The sequence below is a fragment of the Salmo salar genome, chromosome ssa22 (genome assembly GCF_905237065.1).
Source record: "Salmo salar chromosome ssa22, Ssal_v3.1, whole genome shotgun sequence".
Taxonomy (NCBI): Eukaryota; Metazoa; Chordata; class Actinopteri; order Salmoniformes; family Salmonidae; genus Salmo; species Salmo salar.
In genome coordinates, this window is record NC_059463.1 from 8872705 (window position 1) to 8897454 (window position 24750).

The window sequence follows — 24750 nt, forward strand, 5'->3', positions numbered from 1 at the left end:
CCATAGGTACAAGAACCGATGTAAGTATTTCATTCTGGTACCTCTCTCTGCGCTTGTTTGTGTTTTTCCCTGCTCTCTCTGCCTCAGTGTGTTACTGTGAGATTAATTTATGATGATAGACTGTCAGTCTCTCGGTTTAAGGGCCATGTGGGGTGTCTTTGTTTTGTTGTTCCTTACAGCCATTCTTTTAGAGAGGATTTCAAAGTTTAAGATCTCAATTTCCGCTATGAAACTACTTGCGGTTCGAACCCAAAATAAGACTTTTCTTTTTCGAAAGTCATCTGTTCGAGCAGGCTGTTGTGACCTCATGCTTTCTCTCTCTCTCTCTCTCTCTCTCTCCTTCTTTCTTCCTCTCTTCCTCTCCCTGTTTCTGCCTCTTGGCAGCTGGGCCAAAGTGGGCAGGGAGAGAGGAGGGCACGGCCGAGACTGCTCTCAAGCCCCAGCCCTTGTTCGAGTGGGGTTGCTCGCCAGCACGCTGCTCAGCCTTTCCCTCATCTTGCAGACGAAAGAGAGGGACGTGGAAACGCGCTCTCCTCTCCTTTCTTCCCCGCCCTTTTTTCACCACCACCATGGCCTGTTCACTTCGGGTCATCTCTGCGGAGATCCCTGCTCTGTCCTTTACAAAATCTACTTCCAGGTATTTCCATTTTTGATACTGCTTCTATGCCAGGGCCCTGTGACTTTTAGTTTTTGATCTACCTCTCCTTTACTCGTATCTTTTATATTTTATCCTTTGCACTTTTCCTATTTTTCACCATCATCTTCCTCCTGTACACGTGTCTGCCTCGCCCCCGCCGCAATGTTGAAATCTTCGCCATTACTGTATGGTAGAAATGAAGCTGATTTTCGTATGAAGAAGTAGAGAGAATTACTTCGACCATGAGCATATTGTACATTTTGTAAACCCATTGAAGGTTGATATAGTGATAGCTATTCACTTCAGGGTACAGTAGAGCATAAGACAGCGCCCAGGACAAGATGCATTATTTTGGACAGCGTTGTTTGTGTAGAAAGGTTTAAATACAACAGACACCAAAGAGAAATAAATAGGCCTCTGGTTGCATCTGGCCTTTGAAGTCGATTTTTGCTTATTTTCTTTATTTTTTTATGTGAACAATAACATTTAATGCATCGTTATAAGGCAAAGAGAGCTTAATCACACTACTATGCCATAAATCCTATCCCCAAAGTCATAAAAAAGAAACAAAACGGCACCAGTGCTACCTCTCGAAAGGTTTCAATGGGAAATATTTTGAGACAAAATGACTTCTGCATATTTACACTACGTTTTATCTTTCGCGCAGGTTTTAAACATAGTGAACAGTCTCCTACATTGTCCGTAGTGGAGGAAACACTGGCATATACAATAGGTATGACCAAAAGATGAGGACTCCCAGGAAAAAAAGAGGAGCTCCAGTGAACATATAATGAACTCAAGAAGTTTTCCTATTTTTAAAACCCTCTGACTCTAGTTTTAGCAGCCACAATATGAATATATAACATGTTGTTTGTTTGATTATATACCAGAATTCAAAGTCTCTTACAATGTGTCCGTAACATATTTACAGTATCTCCGCACACAAAACACTTATATGCTGATGTTTTGGGTGATTTGATTTTTTTTTCAACTTGGAGACCTCGATCTCACCTCAGAGGTTTTTTGCGTGAATTATTATGACAGTTCAAGTCATAATACAATCACATAATCTAAAAGAGGTAACCAGTTAGAAAGCCCCGGAGGCTTTGTTTCACGATGGCTCTCGCTACGAATGTGTTAGAAGGTGAAACAGAGATGTCAAAACTAAATGACAACGTTAAATTGAGCTTAAAAGAACTGTTGGAACAATCGCTATCTACTAATTTGGTAACTGACAGTCAAGTTACTGCTGTTTCCTCTAGACCTGTGCAGAAACCAGTATGAACCAGATCATTCTGATGCAAGCATTGTTCTATACATGAAGGAGCTTGTATTGTAGGGTCTCAATTTCAGATGGAGCACGTTTGAATGCTTCTTCAGCATTTCTGCACTAACAATTTAGGTTTAAGTTGTTATTGTTGGCATGTCCTTTTTTTTTGATCCTGCAGAATTATCGCATTAACGGGTACCGCTTCAAATAAAATAAAAGCCAAGTGTGGATTTATGTTGAAGTGGCTCGTATTTATTTATAGTAGATCTACTTTCAGTAAAGGAGCATCAAAAATCTTGACATTTTGTTAGTACATGTTGGCCTACTACAATGCACAGCATTCAATTGCTCAAGTAGCCAAGGCCTACTGTACCTACAAAATGTTTCTCTAGTTTTTGTATATCACCTACAGTCTATTATCTGCTTAGTCTGCGTGTGCGTTTGTGTATGTGTGCGTGTGAAAGAGAGCATGGCATACAGAAAGTCAAAGCTACAGTAATAGAGAAAAATAGAAAATGGGTGGGGGGGTGGGGGCAGTGGCAGGGAAGGCGGGGAAGAGACAGAAAATGAGCTGATTTCCTCCTCCCCCGTTCGTTCTGTTTTCCTCAGATAAACTTGTCATGTTACTTGATGATATGTTTTTTTGGAAGCCAGGCCATTCATATCCCCTGCTATTTGTGTGTGTGTGTGTGTGTGTGTGTGTGTGTGTGTGTGTGTGTGTGTGTGTGTGTGTGTGTGTGTGTGTGTGTGTGTGTGTGTGTGTGTGTGTGTGTCGGTTACACGGACGTGCTGGTTACCAGGAACAAAGTCTGTTTGCCTTTATCAGGAACTATAAGCATACTCAAACAATCCAATTTGATAACACTCGAAGGCCACTGAGAAGGGAAAAAAAGTAACAATATTGAATGTTTCGTTTAACTCTTTGACGTATGCGACTTCTACAAAATAGAGGGAAAAGTTTTAGATTTCAGTGGAACATATTTTATTGTTCTTTTGAAATAGTAGACAATGTAACATGATTCTGAAGAAATAAATAATTGGTGTTGCGCTACCAGCTTGTTAACTTAAATTGCGAAGAAGACCGTAATTGTCAAATTTGCTATCAATATGGATAAGTGATATGGGCCTGTATAAAAATACAATTATTTGTTTTCTTTGTAACTATGGGGATGGATATTGAACAAAGTGAAACACGCCGCTATTAAATATTAAACAGTCATCTAGGCCTGTCTAATGGTTGAGTGCAGTTAGGTGCTGCATGTTATCACAAACAGAGGGATGGCTATGCTACGCTGAGGCCTCCAGAGACCACATGATGGAGTCAAACAAGGTCAACGCCAGACATACTTCCTGTTTGGGGGCCCGCTATTTTTGCAACCAGGGCGTTCTCCTCCGGTCGAGCCGATTTGACATTATGAATCGTTTCTCTCTCAGTCAATATAGGGAACAGAAGTAGGCTACTGTAATACAGAAAAGTTGACTTGCTTTAGCCCATATGTTAAACATATAGTATGCTTATATCTATAGTGGAGGACTTTACAACTCTCCTACACTAGGCTCAATAGGAAATTGAACTTTGAGAAGAAAAAAACCATGTAGAGCCTGAGTCTGGTATTAGTAGAAAAGGTAGTCTGGAGGGTTGGAATATGAACACGAGAAAGACGGTGAACTTGGACAACTTGGCTAGGTGAAGATGGAGCACACCTGGTCCAGCGTATAGTACAGAACACTAATGGTAATCTTTTTTCATTGTACATACATAGTTAATGGCATATATGTTATATTATATTTTTATATATTATAGTTAAGATTGGAAGTGAATGCTGATTGACTCCCAACAGTACATTAACTTAACAATGCGGACTGATTTTTATGAAAGCGGGTTTGTCCCGATCAACTCTGGGATAAACTATTTGTCTACTGGGGATTTGATCAACTGATCTCTGCTAAATCTATTTTGAATACATGTGAAAAGCAAATGTTTTATCACCAGTGATTTCTGGCTTGAAAGCATTGTTCATAATTGATTGGATATGTATTGACACAGATACTAAATAGCGTATTGTTCTAAATAAAATTAAATATTAAAATGGTCAGTTGCTTGCAAATGGGCGAGCTCAACCTGATAATAGCCACTTCCTTTTCAATAATTACCATACTGAAGTGGCAGGCGATCAAAACGTTTCTAATTGTGAACGGGGAAAAAAAGATCTGAAGATCAATGGAAATTCCTGGCAAACGCAGAGAGAGGAAAAATATACAGTACATGTCACATCTAGTGAGATGATCATCTTCATTAGATGGAGTAGCAGAACAAACACTCTAAGTATTTTACTGCATTAGCATTGGACCTCTATCTGGACATTTCTCCGAATTGAAAACTCGAGTACTGTATCTAGCTGTTGTTGCGATGGTGTAAGTCCGGTCCAATTGTAAGCAATGCCATAGTAGCTACTGTACTGTCACATACAGACTCCCACAAACTCCCATGGCAGACTCCCATTGCTTCGGTGCCAATATTCCCCTCCCCCCTCAGTGGCGAGCATTGCCATGCTCCCTCCACTACATCACCCGCTTTTTGGTTCATTGAGATTCAGCTTGGCACACAGACAATGCCCATTTCATGGCACCGGATATTGAAGAGAGGAGCATACAAGATTCTTCCCCAGTCTCTACCCTCTTGGTCGTGCCCGGTGTTTCGCCATGGACCACCACTCATGATAGATATTTTTCGTATCGCACTCGTGGCAAAATATGAATCGCGAGCAATTCGTTATCCTACTATTACACAGTATGGAACATGCTAACCAAGTTTATTTTTCGTGACGGCTGTTTTACTCGTCTCACAAAGATGAGAAGAGCAACTTTCTATAAGGCGACGGCACAGACAGAGCATTTTGATGATGTCTTTCTCAGGGAAAGTGTGCAGCAGGTGTGACAGGAACACAGCTCCTCTCGTTTACCACGGCAGCCATTTTCTTTTGTGCAATATAGTCAGTGAGGGAGCAGTCTGGGATTTGAACACTTGATAATAAGAATACAGGTTTTATCTGACTTGAACATTGAGTTTTTGTGAGTATTGTCTGTCTTTTTTTTGAATGTGCTTGTTTTGGTAGGCTATATATTATGTGTACAAATATGTATTTTACTATATATCTACCAAGCCTGCAGATCTGTGTTTATATAATTAGGACTCATACTGGGATACAGTTAATACACTAATCCAAATACACTCAATCATTGTACATCAGTTGGATTCTCAGTCACTTCCCATCCCCTGTTGTCATGCATCGAATCTTCAGGCATGACAACAAATCTCTCACAGACCAATGAGGCCCATCATTATCATGAAGCACAGTTGAGTGGCTAGTCACTGCCTACAAGCATTTCAAGCAGGATGATGGGTTTCATATAGAAAAAATTGTGTGCGAAAGGTTCTATAGCTTCTTGGTACAAAACTTGGTACTAAAACGATACAAGCGATTATTGCAACATTATTTCGGATCAAGCGTTACTAATGTGTTAAGCTATTTTACCATGAAATGTTTTGAAATTGGCAACCATCTTATTTAAGGTTAGCGTGTTGTTTTGTTTGTTATTCATAAACAACCAGATAATCAGTCATGAAGAAATGTGGAGTTACTCCAACAAAATCCAACTGCAAATGCATATAAAAATGCATTTCTTATTTGACCTTATTAAGACGTCTAAATAATTGTACACAGTCTGGATATGACCTAAATGGTAACACGTTCTATGAAGCTTCATTTGCATAATGCATTATACAGCATGATATGTACTCATAATGCACTATGATAGAGTAATAATGCATTATAAGCATAGCTGTAGACACAGATAAAGGCTCATATAAACTCATAATTCCTTATATCAGTACTCCTAATGCATCACAGGTGTAATCTTAATGAAGTATAATGCACAGCAATGTAGTGCTTCAGAATTGCTGGTCCCAGCGGGAATCAAACCCACAACCTTAGTGTTGCTAGCGCCATGCTCTACCAGCTGAGTAACAGAGGATCACGATTTAATAACAAAGAAGAGCAGAAATATCTAGCGGAGTAACTTCTTACTTAGGACCAGCAATGGGCAACAGCTCTCTGTCCATTTTCATTTGTGAGATCTTATTTTCATCATCCGTGGTCATGGCAGAGCGCCCATCTCTCCACAAAAGAGGACCACTCCTCCACCCTCTCTGCAACATCTAGGGGCCTAAACCCTTAAAAGCTTTTACTGCAGTGGGCTAAATATGGGTCAAACAGTGTTTCTTGGTAGTCTTAAATGAATATACTTTGAAATAAAAGTATACACCTCACACACATGGTTATGGGCTTAAAAAAAGAAGACATCTGTACCATGTCAGTTATAGAGTTGAAATGTATTTCATTTTGGAGTTTGCATCCCAATATTACACTTTATATATATATCCCAGAAGACTGAAGCAAAACTGTTTGACATAGAAACACCGGATTATTGGCAGTTTAAAAAAAAATTATGCTTATTCAATTTGAAATTCTGAAAAATATGAATAACATTCCACCCATGAGGCCACTAGGTCATTTGACTGCAGGAAAGGGCTACGGATGTCTGGTGCTGCCAGATGCAGCTCGGCAACTGGAGCTGTACGGGCACTCGTGGTCCGGTCCAGTCCAACAGTCTCAAAGGCGGGCCTCATAGAGTTTCCATTTTTGAAGCCTTGAAGAGCCAACTTGTACCTGGCAATGATGCTTCTTATGTTTTTCACTGAGTGAAGAGGCACATTTATATGTGGTTAAATAAACATTCAGGAATAACAGACAATCAATCCACTGACACAAGTTTTAATGAATGTGTATTTGTTATCAATGATGTTGTGCTATTCATTCAAATCTCACTTATTTGTCACTTGAATCTAATTGAGCGTCTTTGAGTGTGGCTTCCTTCCAATCTGTTTGTGTACTGTATGTGAGTGTTTCGGAGCAGATCTCTTCTGTTTCACTGGGCCTCTCTTGGGAATTCAATCCATCGAAGAGTCAGAAAGGGCAGAGGTGTCATGAACATCTGAATCATCAGCTGAGTGATCTGAAATATCCACTTTGGACTGCTTCACATCTGCAGATTCAAAATGGATACTTTAATGGGGTCAAGCCAGAGAAATACGCTAACACAATATCCTGTACACATATCCAAGAAGCATGTTTTCAAATGTGCTTTTAAGTATGTACTTTGTCTTATTTTCCTTTCTACTTCTCATAAATTTTCCTAACCTAAGTGGCTTCAAGTGATTCTTCATTTTTCACACTGGTGACCTCTCGGATGAAGTACTCCTTCTTGGACAGTTCCCCTTGGAGTAAGACTTTGTAATCTTCCAGGATTTTTATAGTCTCATCTCGTATGGCACCTTTTTCTCTCTCTCAGTCCAGAAGCTGCTTAAGCTGTTTCACCTCGTGAACAGCAGTTGGTGCAGCAACTCTGGTTATTAACACCAACACTGGAGTTTACACCACTGAGTGTTAATTTCTGAGTCAATTGAAGTCCTGAATCAACACTAGAAATGTTACACTGAAAAGTCAACACTGGCCAATTTGCTGTGCACTTTAGAATTGTATAGCAACAACTTATGGTGTATAATATCTGTCTGCCTTAGGCGTTTCATCACTTTATCTGAAACAATCAAAGATTACTTTATAGTGGCTTATAAGTATGCTATAACACACCATAACAAAGATTATGATGCAGTAATATGCTCATTGACAAAAACGTTTGAAATGCATCACACTGATGGTCATTATAATGCTATATGGTCCTTGAGGAAAAAGTGACTGCCAATGATTATACTCATAATGCATTAGGAGTATTGGTATATGCAATTATGTGTTTATAGGAGTCTTAATGTGTTTCTATAACTATGCTCATACTGCATTATTACTCTGTCCTTGTGCATTATGTGTAGATGTATAATGCTGTGTATGGACCGCATAGAAAGTGTTCCTGAATTAATCTCTCTCTTTCTCATAAAGCTGAATCTTAACTTCAAGATCAAAGTAACTCAAACTAACAAGCTTTATAACACATTCAGAAATCAAGTTAGGATTCAGCTCTAAGCCTTCAACCGTTGCCATGAACTTATTTTTTTGTCGATAGAAATCAGTGTCCCTCTCAGTCTGTCTCGTCTGTGTACAGTGGCCAGTCAAGGGAGGCTGATGCCATTCGGAGTCTAATTAATTCAACATCTCAATTAAGGCCTCCACTCCCTCCCTGCCCCACTGCCTTCTCATTCGGCCCCACTGAGCAGGCCCTGACACTCCTACAAACAGCCTCGCGGCCTGCCAAAACATTTCAATCACTGTCTGCCTTAATTAGGCCAAAGAGGAATTCAGAATGTTAATGAACTGCCCTGGTGCCTTTCAGAGGCTATGGTTTACATGCTAATTTATGCAAAGCGGCGGGGCCTCTGCATGGTTTGACCATCGTCTCCCATAACACTGCCTGAGCCGGCCCAACCCACCCAGCCAAAGCATTGCCCTGGGGGGCATGGGCTGCACTGCCCAGCTGGTACTTCAAACTCTAGTTGGCACAGTTAACACTGAGTTCTTTTTCAAAGAACTGAATGGCTTTCACACTGATAAAAAACAACATTGTATTAGGGAGGGACTGAGTCTAGGTACAAAAATAGTTCACTACCAAGTACCATGTCAGCATAAAAACGATGGAATATTATCGGTTTTCATTCACCTTCATCTCTTTAAAATTATGGAAGCTGGAAAGTAGTAAAAGTAATTTATCTTATCCACTCAGATTGGCATAACAGTGCCACCTTTTATCCGGACAAAACAAACATAAAAATCCATCTGAGATCCAATACGATGGATTAAAAGAAGCAGTGAGAGAGTTTCACAGGTTTCTGCCCCACAGATGTTGTCACTTAAGAGTGCCAAGCAACTCCCTAAAATGGCCGAATCGCTGCCATTTTGTTTTCATCCTTTCCCCTTCCTTCCTTCCTTTGCATTTCTTGCAGGCTATCCACACAGCTCTGTGCAGGCTAGGGGGAGGCAACCGGGGGAAGCCATGTTTAAATAAGCTACCAATTAAACAGCAAGCTTCCGTGGGGTTGTAGGGCTGGAAAGAGCCAAGTTACTAGAAAAAATGGGCACTAATTCCTGGCGCGGCGCTCCTTTATTACATGCCAACCTCTCTGGATGCCAGTGAGTTATGCTTTAGGCTTGCAGAAATTAGCACACTTTCCTTAGCGCCTGCATCGTTTCGTCTTTATTTCGTTAATCTTTTGGCAAAAGCTACCTTATGCTATTCCGTTGCGATCACATGGCATGCCTTCTGTCCGTATAACTGTTATGGTGACACGGACACACCTGTCGATGCCATAATGCGAACTGATGATTCCTCGGGATGTTGTGAACTGACGCAGTTCCAGTAGCACAGTTCATACGAAGCAAAGCAGTTGAGCTTTCACAGCTTCGTTCTGTAGTGGCGAATTTGAACCAGGCCCAGGATTAAACAGCAGAGTCAGAACCAGAGAGGAAATTGCTCCTTGGAGGTAATTCCCTATAAAATTGTTACCAGACTACCTCCTCTTCAGTCCATTGCGAGGGATGTCATTTGAATAAACTGGATATGTGCAGGGTTTCTTTTAATGCCTGATTTAATTCAAGTTGGCTTCATGTACTGTCCTGTAGTGTGTTTGAGTGTGTGTGTGTGTGTGCGCCTCTATGTGTTTTGAGCTTTTGTACGAGTGCAAATGTGCAAGGGTGTGCGTATGTGTTTATGTACAGTAATGATCAACCACTAACCATACAAACGCTCTCTTTCTCTCTTTCTCCCACAGTTCCCTAGTAGAACTCCTAAACCTCATCTCTGGGTCGACGCCAGACTAAGCACCTGTCCTTGAGGCTGAGGTAGTAGATTGAATAGTTGTGGGGTATATGTCCTCCCTCTGAGATAACTATACAATCTACTGTCTTTCCTAAGGAGACAGACTGATCGTCAATAACCCTGAAGATTGACTGTTCTCCCCTGACCGTCCCACCCATCTTCCCAGCCTGGACACCTGCCTGCAGCCTGTCTCTGCTCAGTGGGGAAGTTACGCCATTAGCATATCACCTCCATTTACACCCATTCACAGACTGTTGCAGGACAAAATGAGAACGGGCAACATTTCCTTTGTTAGACCACCCAATGCTTTATTTGTTGTGTTTGAGTAAAAGTGTACTTTAGGGCGATTGTGTTTGTGTTGTCCCCTCTCGCTGTATCTCTTTGAGTGTGTTTGAATGACATTCCCCCTTCATCCATCAGTCTTTCAGGTGAATGTGTCCTGGCGAGGTGAGGTAGTAGGTTGTATAGTTTGTGGGAGGGATTTAATCCTATTCAGGTGATAACTATACAGTCTATTGCCTTCCTTGAGAGGCACAATGACCGTCTGCAGCAACGAGGAAGTCCACAGAAAGCTGCTCTCTGAATTCCTCAATGCATTGGATGCAATCTCACTATGATAAAGCAAAAGCTGGAGCACAAATGTGTTTATAGCCTCGCCAGCGCCACTTGGTGGCCAAGGAGCAGCAGGACTCCAGAGACCTTGTAGGTTCACGATTCAGAGCTCCTCAAGAATGAAAGGATATGAAATGCACTCAACAGAGAATGCATCAGTGTTACAAAATCTAAACAATAAGGGTTGGTTCTCCAGAACCAAATCAAGCCCTAAATAAATGCTTTTAGGCTTGTGATATGTTTTAGGGTAACATTATTCAAGGTTTTATTAATTAATAAAGGTTAAATATAGCTATTAAACTAGCATCTAGTCTTTTAATCTGACTTTTTAGGGCATTAAATACATCTGATTACACCTAATTTCAATTCTGAAGATAGTTTTTTTGTCAGTAACAATACATGCTATAGGGCTATAAGCTTTATTTTGTGGTCAGTAACCACACATGATATAGGTTTATACATTTACTGCCAGTCAATTCAAAAGTTGCTGAGAGGGTATTAGGGTTGTTCCACGAAAAGAGTGCCTTTTTGCGTCTCTTTGATATTTTAAGTAGAAATTGTGCACCAATATTGAATTTTAAAAGCCTGTTATACTAAATGAAGTGCCCTTTAATATAGACCACATGGAGAATTCAACAAATTAGATATGTTATGTGAATAAAGGCTTGTTAAAGTGCCCCTTTGTCAGCCCTGTGTCACAAGATGTCAACCCCCTTATGTCTAGTTGGAAAGCCCTAGTTATAAAGCCCGATTTCATCATGGGGGACAACTACATCTAAATTTACCACACCGATGACTTGAACAGTTACAGTATGACCTAGGTTGAATTTCAACAAAACTGAAAGTATGTAGCTACATCTCTTTAAAGAAAAGAGAAACAACTGCCAGGAAGGTCAGTTGAGTTCTGATACAGAGTACCAGGCCATGTTATCATTATGGCAGGAACACTGTGTTCGTTCATCTATTGCAATATGCCATATCGCAATAATAAAATACATATCCCACTGCCATCTAGTGTGCTTACACAAGACCAGGGGAATAATGCCGGAGATAGGGATGTGCTGCATGCCAATAGACATTAATCAAGACACAATATTGTCATTACAACATTTGTATAATACATACAATGTAATAGTATGTATTTTACAAACCATTTTGAAATAAAAATGTTACTTTAGATTGGATTTCTTAATCTCTGAAAATGTATGATGATATCGAAGAATGTCAGAGCTATATGTATACTGTAGGTCTACACACTTAACATTAAACACAACCTTACAGTGAGGGGGGAAAGTATTTGATCCCCTGCTGATTTTGTACGTTTGCCCACTGACAAAGAAATGATCAGTCTATAATGTTAATGGTAGGTTTATTTGAACAGTGAGAGACAGAATAACAACAACACAAAATCCAAAAAAACGCATGTCAAAAATGTTATAAATTGATTTGCATTTTAATGAGGGAAATAAATATTTGACCCCCTCTCAATCAGAAAGATTTCTGTCTCCCAGGTGTCTTTTATACAGGTAACGAGCTGAGATTAGGAGCACACTCTTAAAGGGAGTGCTCCTAATCTCACTTTGTTATCTGAATAAAAGACACCTGTCCACAGAAGCAATCAATCAATCAGATGCCAAACTCTCCACCATGGCCAAGACCAAAGAGCTCTCCAAGGATGTCAGGGACAAGATTGTAGACCTACACAAGGCTGGAATGGGCAACAAGACCATCGCCAAGCAGCTTGGTGAGAAGGTGACAACAGTTGGTGCGATTATTCGCAAATGGAAGAAACACAAAAGAACTGTCAATCTCCCTCGGCCTGGGGCTCCATGCAAGATCTCACCTCGTGGAGTTGCAATGATCATGAGAACAGTGAGGAATCAGCCCAGAACTACACGGGAGGATCTTGTCAATGATCTCAAGGCAGCTGGGACCATAGTCACCAAGAAAACAATTGGTAACACACTACGCCGTGAAGTACTGAAATCCTGCAGCGCCCGCAAGGTCCCCCTGCTCAAGAAAGCACATATACATGCCCGTCTGAAGTTTGCCAATGAACATCTGAATGATTCTTAGGACAACTGGGTGAAAGTGTTGTGGTCAGATGAGACCAAAATGGAGCTCTTTGGCATCAACTCAACTCACCGTGTTTGGAGGAGGAATGCTGCCTATGACCCAAAGAACACCATCCCCACCGTCAAACATGGAGGTGGAAACATTATGCTTTGGGGGTGTTTTTCTGCTAAGGGGACAGGACAACTTCACCGCATCAAAGGACAATGGACGGGGCCATGTACCGTCAAATCTTGGGTGAGAACCTCCTTCCCTCAGCCAGGGCATTGAAAATGGGTTGTGGATGGGTATTCCAGCATGACAATGACCCAAAACACACGGCCAAGGCAACAAAGGAGTGGCTCAAGAAGAAGCACATTAAGGTCCTGGAGTGGCCTAGCCAGTCTCCAGACCTTAATCCCATAGAAAATCTGTGGAGGGAGCTGAAGGTTCGAGTTGCCAAACATCAGCCTCGAAACCTTAATGACTTGGAGAAGATCTGCAAAGAGGAGTGGGACAAAATCCCTCCTGAGATGTGTGCAAACCTGGTGGCCAACTACAAGAAACATCTGATCTCTGTGATTGCCAACAAGGGTTTTGCCACCAATTTTCTAAGTCATGTTTTGCAGAGGGGTCAAATACTTATTTCCCTCATTAAAATGCAAATCATTTTATAACATTTTTGACATGAATTTTTCAGGATTTTTTGGTTGTTATTCTGTCTCTCACTGTTCAAATAAACCTTCCATTAAAATTATAGACTGATCATTTCTTTGTCAGTGGGCAAACGTACAAAATCAGCAGGGGATCAAATACTTTTTTCCCTCACTGTATGTGAAAAGTTCAAGTGTAAATGGTTGCGTTAAACATAACCATAAAGTTTATTAGAGAAGGGTTTCTTTATTGGATAACTGTAAGAGTACATCGTATCTCCAATACTGGGAAACCCCTGTATAAGTAAAGAAGGTAACAATGATAAGAAATAGACAAACTATTTGATACAATACATTTTGAGGAACTGGCATTTAGACCTAGGAAATGCAACATTGAAATGAAACTTACAAGCTTTTCATCCTCTCCTTCAGTTTCAGTCAGAAGACATGCAATTTCCTGTGATGTGCCAACACTGTTGAGCAATGCTAAAATACTGACCTATAACAGTTATACTGTACAACGGGGGGTCTAATCCTGAATGGAGATTGGTTAAAACCGCATTCCAGCCGGTGTCTATTCCACAAGTTACCACCGGCTAAATCTATGACATTAAAATGCCTATAATTTTCTGAAATTCTACCCATTTTGCCATGGGAGTGTAACGGCTGTCGTAGTGAATGGACCAAGGCACAGCGGGTTGAGTGCTCATTTTTTACTTTTATTGAACACTTAAACAAAAAAGGAATGACAGCTAGACAGCTTTGCAGGCTAACACACAGCAATGCAAAATCAACTTCCCACAAGACAGGTGGAAAAAGGGCTACCTAAGTATGGCTCCCAATCAGTGACAACGATGTACAGCTGTCCCTGATTGAGAGCCATACCAGGCCAAAACAAAGAAATACAACACATAGATAGGGAACATAGAAATATAAAATATAGAACATACATCAAACACCCAAACACACAAAACAAACACCCCCTGCCACGTCCTGACCAAACTACAATAACAAATAACCCCTTTTACTGGTCAGGACGTGACAAGGAGGAGAGACATTTGTGCAGTTTTAAAACACATTTTATGCAACTCTACATATGTTCTTTATTTTGTAATGACTTACGCCATGTTAATATGATATCTTAGTGAGAATGACTAACAAAATCAATGGGGACCTCCTGGAGGTCAGGCCCTGACTATATACTGTATGTTCCACGATGTAATATTCCGAATTAAAGTAAACGTTACAGTTTTGAAAACATTTTGACACGGGCTTAACACCTAACTGTCACGTCCTGGCCAGTATAAGGGTTAATTGTGATTGTAGTTTGGTCAGGACGTGGCAGAGGGTATTTGTTTTATGTGGTTCGGGGTGGTGTTTTGGTAAAAGGGCGTTTGATTTAGTATTTCCGGGTTTTTGGTTTATGATCTATGTTTATGTAATTCTATGTTTAGTCTAGGTAGTCTGTTTCTATGTAGAGTTAATTGGGGTGGACTTCCAATTGAAGGCAGCTGTGTGGTGTTGCCTTTGATTGGAAGTCCTATATTACTTGGGTGTGTTTGTCTGTGTGTTTGTGGGAGATTGTTTCTTGTTTTGCTGAGTGTGCCTTTCAAGACTGTTTCTTGTTTTTGTGTTCACTTAGTTGGTAAATAAATACACAAGATGAGCGTCAACATTCCTGCTGCGTTTTGGTCCTCCTTAACCGACGACAACCGTGACACTAACAAACACTTTGTACTTCAAAAAACGGATTGCTGTCATTTCTTGTACATATAATGTTTACCAGGTAAAGAGAACCAATATATGATTTTTTTTAATTTGGGTGAACTATCCCTTTCACTTTTTACTGCCGTGGGCTAAATCAGGTTCCCACAGAGTGTTTCTCGGTAGTCTTAAACAAATCTACTATGTAACAATATACACCTCACACACGGTTAAAAAAAAACCCACCTGTACCATGTCAGATATAGAGCTGAAATGTATTCAATTTTGCGTTTGCATCCCAATATTACACTTTATATACATTATAGAAGACTGAAATATAACAAAACTGTTTGACATAGAAACATCAGATTATTAAAAATAATAATGTTCATAAATGAAAAATATAAATAACATTCCACCCATGAGGCCACTAGCTCATTTGACTGCAGGAAAGGGCAGTCAAATGAAATCTGCATGAGGGCAAACAGCACCACTCTTTGCCCCAGCAAATGTGTTTTTGTTTTGTTGGTGAAACAGAGAGGAGCATCCAGCATCGTGGCAAAACATGCAGTGCATACTCTGATGTTCTATCGAACATGCAATGATGTCAGAGGAAAAAAATAAATGTTGTTTGAAGTAACCTTTTTGTTGTTGTAATATAGCAAACGATAAGCTATAAAAATAGAGTCGCACATTCTATATATAAACTCCCAGTAATTTATTGGGTAAATCATGAACGTTTCGGCATCACTGTGCCTTCTTCAGGGTAGTGATGCCGAAATGTTGGGGATTTACCCAACATAAAAACCCTTTGTTTTTATAGCTTACAGTTTATTCACCGTTAGTTTATAGTTTATTCAACAACTCTACATAAAATAATTTTCTCTGGGTGTGCGCCAGCTCATGTTTTTTATTAGAGTAATATCGCAAACGGACATGGCAGTTTCACCATTAAGGTTAAGTATACTTTTGTGATGTTAAGGTAAGGGTTAGGGTTAGGGAAAGGCATAGTTAACATTGCTAGCTTACCCCCGTCCGCTGCCATTCATTTTCTAGCGGTCTGTTACAAACAGAGGGTGCATGATAGTACATGATTACTTGTCATATACTGTTTAAATGTGTCAACAAATCAACAAATTGCTGAATTTGTGGCACTGCATACACAAATTTCACTATAGTGACGTCCCCCTCTGTCTCACACTGACAAAGAATATCGGCTACCTATCAACACAGATGGAGCAGCCCGTTTGTTTGGTATAATCTGTTTCCAAATCAGACAAACTCACGCATATTTATTGATCCCTTTTTTGTATTTCAACCTTTCAGGACGTCTGTAGGGCTGATTTAAAAGCAACGAAAATCGAGCATGGATTGTGTGGCCAATTTGGATTGTAGTAACTCTACCATCCATCGCAGACAGCTTGTGCCATTCAAAGCACGGAGAAAAGACAAATCCAACATGTGGTCAGCTGTATTATGTTTGATAAAATCAATGGAAACTGAAGTAAAAACATAAAAATAACAATTTTGTCAGCTAAAGTTTTAGTAAAGAATCTAATTATAATGTGAGTATGGTTTTGATGATAAGATAATGCTCATTATGATATTAATGATGTAGACCACTTAATCTGATCTGCATCCCTGGGATTGTCTTTTTCAAAGTATCAGAGAATAAATCTGTGGGATTAGCATTTAACACATCATGAACTATCCCTAGCTCACATTGTTAGGGTTGCTGCTGATATTGTGCTCAGTGGATTGATTGCTCTGAGAGCCCTGGTTGTCATCACGGCACACAAAGAACCTCCTCCAGATCCTCAGGTACGCTCCCTGGATCCTGCGGATCTTGAAGGCATAGACGACTGGGTTGACCGCTGAATTGACATGGGAAAGGAGGATGCCCACATAGAAGGCTGTGTGGGGTATGTCTGACGGGCTGCCAAAGTAGGCAGCACAGTTCATAATGTGCAGGGGGAGCCAGCAGAAGGCGAACAGCACCAGGACCAGAGCCAGGGATTGGGCCAGGCTCCTCTCCTTCCTGAAGTAGGTGTGGGACTGGGCCCTGTGCCCTGCTTTCTCCCTCAGGTTCCTCCAGATGGCACAGAAGATGGAGATGTACAGGACAGCCATGACAATTAACGGGGTGAGGATGCAGAGGAAGAAATTGAAGTAAATGATGTATGACATGGGAATCACAGCCAAGAAATGGCAGAGGATTGTGGTTGAGTTCTCTGAGTGAGACAACGTTTCAGGATTGTACCATCCAAACATGGGAGGGAAGCTCAATATAAAAGCAACAAACCAACATGTTGCAACTACCACCCAAGATCTTCTCTCTGTTACCGTCTTTTTGTACCTGTTGAAGCAGAAAAGTTACGATGTTTTAATGAATTGCTTTGCAAAAGAAAACAAGGAATCTGATTCCACCCAAGCATGATTTTCTTTGTTAAAATGTGGTTAACATGGGACACAGCTAGGAGAATAATATTTACAACTGTAAACATCATGAAATGTCCCCTTAACAGCTCACCTGAGAGGGATGAAGACGCGTAGGTATCGGTCCACAGCAATGGCTAGCAGAGACAAGACTGAGGCCACTGTCAACATGATGACCACACAGCTAATGAAGAGACAGACATTGAATGAGGTCTGCACCCGTCCATCCACCAGTACAGCCAGCGGCATTGCCACAGACCCTACGAGAAAGTCAGCCACAGCCAGAGAAACCATAAAGCAGAAGGTGGGCTGCCGCAGAGCACTGCTTGACCACACTGCCCAGATAACCAGCACATTTCCCAGGCAGCAGGCAATGGCGATCATCACCTCCAGCACAGTGTAGGCCACCTCTCCTCCAGGCATCATGTCAGCTGTCCAATGGAAGTTTACTCTATGACTGAGTATGCTTTATTGTGAATTGTTCCTCTAGGGGATGACCAGCAGGCTTTGAGGAAGTTTTCTTGCTCACTGAAAAAATTCAAGAAAATGCTACGCCCCTTTGCAATTGTTGGGCGTTGATATAGGGATCTGAAAGCACAAATACATCAAAACAAATATATCACAAACATTCATACACCTGCCGAGAAAACATTATAGCCCATTGACAATACATGGTAATTGTTTCAACTATGCAGAAAATAAAGTAACATGTGTCATAATGTTTGTAGTATTTCATTGTTTCAGAGGCAAGGGCATTTTTGTACATTATTACATTTAACCCTACATGAAATGGCATGAGTCACAGGAAATGTGAAAACCGCAATGCAACCACAGCTAAATATGAATAGCCTCGCATATCGGCCTGATCTCCCGAGCTTCCATATATGGTTCGCTGCATGAATACAGTCTTGTCATTCTGGCTATCTGGGATCCTTGGTACGTCCATACCCTAAACCCTAACCCTAACCCTTACCAAACCTTAACCCTTACCTTAACCAGGCAAGTCAGTTAACAACAAATGATTATATACAATGACAGCCTACCCTGACCAAACCCTCCCCTAACCCGGACAACGCTGGTCCAATTGTGTGGCGCACTATATGACTCCCGATCACGGCCGGTTGTGATACACGCCCGGGATCAAACCAGGGTCTGTAGTGACGCCTCTAGCACTGCAATGCAGTGCCTTAGACCGCTGCGCTAAATTATTTCGCAGGCAATTGGATCAACCTTCAACCAATCAGACCAATGAACCATATGACGTAGTACCAGAGCGCCGTTTCACTACATTCTCTAAGACCTAAACCTCAGCTGGAGTTTAAAGGGTGTGACCATCGAGCCTGTTGAGGAAGCTAAACTCCTACGTATAACATTGGATGGTCAATTATCATGGTTAAGCCATATTGACAAAGTATATCGTTGTATTTACATTTGTGTGACTGTCCTCTATCAGTGTATCAGTGTTTAGTTACTTGTCATGTTTTTTTTTGTGGATCCCAGGAAGAATAGCTGCTGCCTCTGAAAAAGGTCATGGGGATCCAAACAAACAAATGAATAAACAAATATACAGGCGTCTGTTCTATGTAGGCAAACAACATTACTACTAGCAGCAATTGTCAAGGAAGCAGGTCCGTGTAACTACTTTGCATGTCTGTACACGATTATTGCCATCTTTGACATGAAAATGTGCGCATAGGCTTCCCGGGTGGCCCAGTGGTCTAAGGCACTGCATCGCAGTGCTAGCTGTGCCACCAGGGATTCTGGGTTCGAGCCCAGGCTCTGTCGCAGCCGGCCGAGACCAGGAGCCCCGTGGGGCGGCACACAATTGGCCCAGCGTCGTCCGGGTTAGGGAGGGTTTGGCCGGCAGGGATATCCTTGTCTCATCGCGCACTAGCGACTCCTGTGGTGGGCCGGGCGCAGTGCACGCTGACCAGGTCGCTAGGTGTACAGTGTTTCCTCCGACACATTGATGCAGCTGGCTTCCGGGTTGGATGTGCATTGTGTCAAGAAGCAGTGCGGCTTGGTTGGGTTGTGTTTCGGAGGACGCATGGCTCTCGACCTTCGCCTCTACCGAGTCCGTACGGGAGTAGCAGCGATGAGACAAGACAGTAACTCCTACCAATTGGATACCACGAAATTGGGGAAAAAAGGGGGAAAAAGAAGACAAAAAGAAAATGTGCGCATAAAAGGCACCTTAGCAAACACCAAGAAAATATTTGATCCAACATAGGCAGCAAATTAGAACATTTTGAACGAATGACTGATGTAATTAGGATTAACATTGCCTCAGTTCCAGGACGATCGATTAGAATTGATTAGAAGTGCCTTCGCTTGGTTGGTTGAGTAGAAGAGGATTTTGCCATTTTTAAAAGATGGAAAGAAGCAGAGAAAGAAACAAGTCCCAATGTCGAAGCAACAACTTCAACAGCTGACAAATGGGACCGAGAGCTGACACCTTCAAAGACCCCAAGGGCTCTAAAAAAAGTTGGGTCCCAATCCCCCAAACCCAGGTCAGAACAAGTTGTCTACCGAGATGCCCACACAGCATAGTCTGAAGGAGGTAAGTTGAATGCTGTTGGGAAACCGAACAGAAGACACTGCAAAGTGCATCTGCTCAACTTGGGACTATTCCTACTTTTCAACAGTAATTAAAAATATTACAGCTAGAATCTACACAATGATTCTAGAACAATACAACTAAAGTAGCACACAACTGTATTACACCTTGTCAGTCCAAATCCAATGTTGTGTATTTCATTATTTATGTTGGTTTTGTCATTTGATATTAGTGTAGAGGAGAGCAGCTCTCAATAAAGGGAACTTTATTGCCAGAGGACATATATGAATGATGTGGTTTTGCATCACAAATGTCCACTTGGAGTAGAACCAAGGAGCCACTGCACAGACACTCCAGGGTGAAGTTTCCCCGAGGCACAGCTATAAAATCTGCTTCCCTGTCACGCCCTGACCAGGTGAACTCTTCTATTTTGGTCAGGGTGTGGCATTTCTATAGTTTATTTTCTATGTTTTGGTATAGCCTTGCTTTGGGGCGTATTTCTATGTTGGGTTCTGTAGATTCCCAATCAGAGACAGCTGTCGCTAGTTGCCTCTGATTGGGGAATCATATTTAAGTTCCTTTTCCCCCCACGATGTTTGTGGGTTGTTGTCTCTTTTGTTGGAGCAGTAGCGATACGTGTAATCTCTGTTTTGACCGTGTTATTTCAATCTGTAATAAATAACATGTGTTCGCTCCCAGCTGCGCCTTGGTCCACTTCTTCCTTCCTGCACGACGATCGTTACAGAACAACCCACCAAACCAGGACCAAGCAGCGGGAGGAAAAGGAGCGCGAGAGATGGGCTCGCGAGGGAAAGGAGTTCTGGACCTGGGAGGAGATCATGTCGGGGAAAGGACCCTGGCGGAAGGATTCCCAGGTCGAGGAGGTGATGCCAGCCGGTGGAAGGAGTCGCAGGCGGCGGTCGAGGAGGCCCGGAAGACACCCCCAAGAAAATGTTGGGGGGGGGGGCTAATGGGGTGGTCCGGAAGGGCAGAGGAAGAGCCCAGACCACTGCTCTCGTGGGGGATAACGGCGAAGGAGGAGGCAGAGATGTGGCAGGTCCTGGAGGACCTGCGTAGTGACAGCATGGAGGAAGAGCCTTGGGTGGCAGAGGTGCGCACGGTATCGCCAGTGCGCCTGCACAGCCCAGTGTGCTCTGTGCCAGCGCCCCACATTTGCCGGGCTAGGGGGAGTGTTCAGCGAGGACGTGTTGTGCCGGCTCAGCGCTCCTGGCCTCCGGTGCCCCTTCTCGGTCCGATGTATCCTGCGCCGAGGACGCGCACTGTGTCTCCGGTACGGCTACACAGCCAGCGCTCCACACTTGCCAGGCTAAGGTGGGTGTTGAGCCAGAACGGGTGATGTCAGCTGTGCACTCCAGACCTCCAGTGCGCCTCCTCGGTCCAGGATATCCGGCGCCGCTTATGCGCACTGTGTCGCCGGTGTGCGGTCACAGTCCAGTCCGGCCCGTCCCTGCTCCCCGCACCAGGTTAGTGGTGCGTGTCCCCAGTCCAGTCCGGCCCGTCCCTGCTCCCCGCACCAGGTTAGTGGTGCGTGTCCCCAGTCCTGTCCGGCCCATCCCTGCTCCCCGCACCAAACCAGTGGTGCGTGTTCCCAGTCCAGTCCGGCCCGTCCCTGCTCCCCGCACCAAGCCAGTGGTGCGTGTCCCCAGTCCAGTCCGGCCCGTCCCTGCTCCCCGCACCAGGTTAGTGGTGCGTGTCCCCAGTCCTGTCCGGCCCGTCCCTGCTCCCCGCACCAGGTTAGTGGTGCGTGTCCACAGTCCTGTCCGGCCCATCCCTGCTCCCCGCACCAAGCCAGTGGTGCGTGTCCCCAGTCCTGTCCGGCCCATCCCTGCTCCCCGCACCAGGTTAGTGGTGCGCGTCCCCAGTCCAGTCCGGCCCGTCCCTGCTCCCCGCACCAAGCCAGTGGTGCGTGTCCCCAGTCCTGTCCGGCCCATCCCTGCTCCCCGCACCAGGTTAGTGGTGCGTGTCCCCAGTCCAGTCCGGCCCGTCCCTGCTCCCCGCACCAGGTTGGTGGTGCGCGTCCCCAGGCCAGTCCGGCCCGTCCCTGCTCCCCGCACCAGGTTGGGGGTGCGTGTCCCCGGTCCTGTCCGGCCCGTCCCTGTTCCCTGCACCAGGCCCACGGCGCGTGTCCACAGTCCGGCACGGCCTGTGTCCGGTCCACCGGTGACCAGTCCTGTTCCAGTCGGCGGCTCCGCTCCGGAGCCTGAGCATGCCGCTCCACCGTGGTCCAGTCCGGGCCAGAGGGGTAGGGCTAGGGTGGAGGCAGGGGGAGAAACACGCCCGGGGCCAGAGCCTCCACCGAGGGTGAGGCGCCCACCCGGGTCCCCCCCCCTAATAGACTTTAGGTTGGTGCGCCGGGAGTACGCACCGTTGGAGGGGGGGTACTGTCACGCCCTGACCAGGTGAACTCTTCTATTTTGGTCAGGGTGTGGCATTTCTATAGTTTATTTTCTATGTTTTGGTATAGCCTTGCTTTGGGGCGTATTTCTATGTTGGGTTCTGTAGATTCCCAATCAGAGACAGCTGTCGCTAGTTGCCTCTGATTGGGGAATCATATTTAAGTTCCTTTTCCCCCCACGATGTTTGTGGGTTGTTGTCTCTTTTGTTGGAGCAGTAGCGATACGTGTATTCTCTGTTTTGACCGTGTTATTTCAATCTGTAATAAATAACATGTGTTCGCTCCCAGCTGCGCCTTGGTCCACTTCTTCCTTCCTGCACGACGATCGTTACATTCCCCTCCCCTAAACCTAACCTTAACCATCAATGGGAGAAAAGCCAAATTTACCCAAGGTCAGCATCTAGAGGCAACTTTACCCTACACCTGCACAAGCAGGAGGGGCCTTGTAGACAGATTAGATTACTACATGGGGTTGTGGGATGGACAGTAGTGTGAGGTGTTAGATAGTGAGAGAGGGACAGCAACACCTTGTGGAATTCCCAACCTGGTATGTCACAGTATACAAGATGCATATCAGTATGTGTAGTTAATCACAATGTTAATCATTAGTCCTAACACATGTTATGAGTCAGTTATGCCTACTACTGATGAACCCTTTGCTTTATCTTTCAGGGCCTGGGTCCGAACATGACTGAGCAGACAGGATTAGGAAGTCTACTGGTGTCGTCAAGGACTTGATGGACACCGCAGATGCTGAGTTGGAGGTGTCCAAAGTCTAGTGGCATCTATCATACTGCTCGCCAGACCAAGTATATTCTAGCTCTTGTGGAGGAAGTCAGGGAGGCAGAGCTGTTAAACCATGCAAAGAGTTCACGACATTGCCTGGTTTTAACATAAACATTCCAGCTGAAGTCAGTGAGTTGTGTGGGTGGTTAAGGTCCAAATTGAAGGAGCAGACCAAGGTACCAGTTTGAATTCAAACAACTTGGGTGCCAGGCTAGCTGGGGATGTGGGCAGCTTAGTCTGACCATCAAACTATCTCTAAGAGGAAAACAGGGTAGAGGGAAAGATGTTGATTGGTAGTTAGTTATTAGTGCTAGCATGCTAGCAGATACCCATTGACTTCCAGCTATTGTGCTAATGCTAGTTAGTGTTGTCTTGCAAACTACCTCTAACATCCTTCGTACTAGACACAGACATAAAAATGGCATCCATGAGTTCATCTGACTCTGTGGGTGTAGATAAATGGCCTCAATGCCAAAATCCTGAAGTTTCCCTTTAAGTTGTCACTGTAAATATGTTTTATTTATCTGTATTTGTAGACTATTTATGTTTTGTATTTATCACTACACCTTTCTCTTTATCATTGCTTTGTCTACTGTAACAAAGTAAAAATCTAACTTTGATTTATGGTTCTTGATTAATGCATCATTATTTTAAAGAAATCCACAATGTTGACAGTTGAAATGAAACAACACCACTGACAGCTTTGAGCAACAGTTATGACAGTTTTAACCACAAGGATGATCCTGGGGATCCGGAGCGGACCGGTTGCCTCCGCTGAGGCGCAGAAACCTGACGAACCGGCTGAGGAGTGAGAGCCTGATGAGCCGGCTGAGTTCTCCTCGGTTGCCTCGGTTGAGGCATGGGAACCTGTTCACCCAGCTTAGGCATGGGAGCCTATTGAACCCGCTGAGGCATGGGAGCCTTCAAACCGGCTGAGGCCTCCCAGGTAGCTCCTACTCCAACACCCGGACCCGACATCACCCCCAACACAAAAACAAAAAAACACTCCTTGATGCTTCCCTTTGTTGAGTCGTCATTCTGTAACGATGTACGCTGAGAGTCGGGAAGCACGTTCAGGGACTGAATACGTTTAATAAATACATGGACAAAACAAGGAACAAAACAAGAAACAAACAGCGCACTGACATGAAACAGGAACAGAAACAATGACGACTGGGGAAGAAACCAAAGGGAGTGACATATAAAGGGCAGGTAATCAAGGAGGTGATGGAGTCCAGGTGAGTGTCATTATGCGCGTAACGCTGGTGACAGGTGTGCGCCCTAACGAGCAGCCTGGTGACCTAGAAGCCGGAGAGGGAGCACACGTGACAGTTGCATTTGGACAAGTAACAACGTACACATAGTAACACAGTCTCATTGCTAAGCAGTCATTCAACTAACTAGTCACAGCCCCCATAAAGTGGCAGTTGTTCTACAGCAGCTTCTAGTGGCTTACTGCTGACCAGTGGTGTCACATTAGTAAGTGTCCCTTTTATTTACCTGTCAGAGCTGCTGTGGTGTGTTTCCATCTCAAAGTCCTCATATTCCTCATCAAAGTAACCCATGTAATCATCATCTAGCTCACTGAAGCTATCATGATGGGAAGTAGGCTCTACGTTCTCAATGTCACCAAAAAACGTAACCGATTATGTGCAAAATTTCTCTTGCATGTCGTAATCGGAACATTGTAATGTTGTTGATAATGTAGGCCAAGCCAAATATGGCACTGTCTTTTACTACTGC

At 43.5% G+C, this 24750-nt stretch overlaps 1 protein-coding gene and 1 long non-coding RNA gene across 2 annotated transcripts; one reads left to right on the top strand and one right to left on the bottom strand.

Moving 5' to 3' along the window:
• The first annotated feature begins 47 nt into the window (after positions 1-47).
• LOC106582720 (uncharacterized) lies at positions 48-11079 on the top strand. The gene is made up of 3 exons (XR_001323379.2): positions 48-637; positions 9745-9814; positions 9888-11079. It is a non-coding gene; the product is annotated as an uncharacterized lncRNA (long non-coding RNA).
• A 2727-nt stretch (positions 11080-13806) lies between these two features.
• LOC106582617 (adenosine receptor A1) lies at positions 13807-17791 on the bottom strand. Its single transcript, XM_014165843.2, has 2 exons — positions 17343-17791; positions 13807-17168 (listed from the first exon to the last, which is right to left on the bottom strand). The coding sequence occupies exons 1-2, from the start codon at positions 17672-17674 to the stop codon at positions 16526-16528; spliced, it is 975 nt and encodes a 324-aa protein (XP_014021318.2). The 5' UTR covers positions 17675-17791; the 3' UTR covers positions 13807-16525.
• Between the last annotated feature and the right edge of the window lie 6959 nt (positions 17792-24750).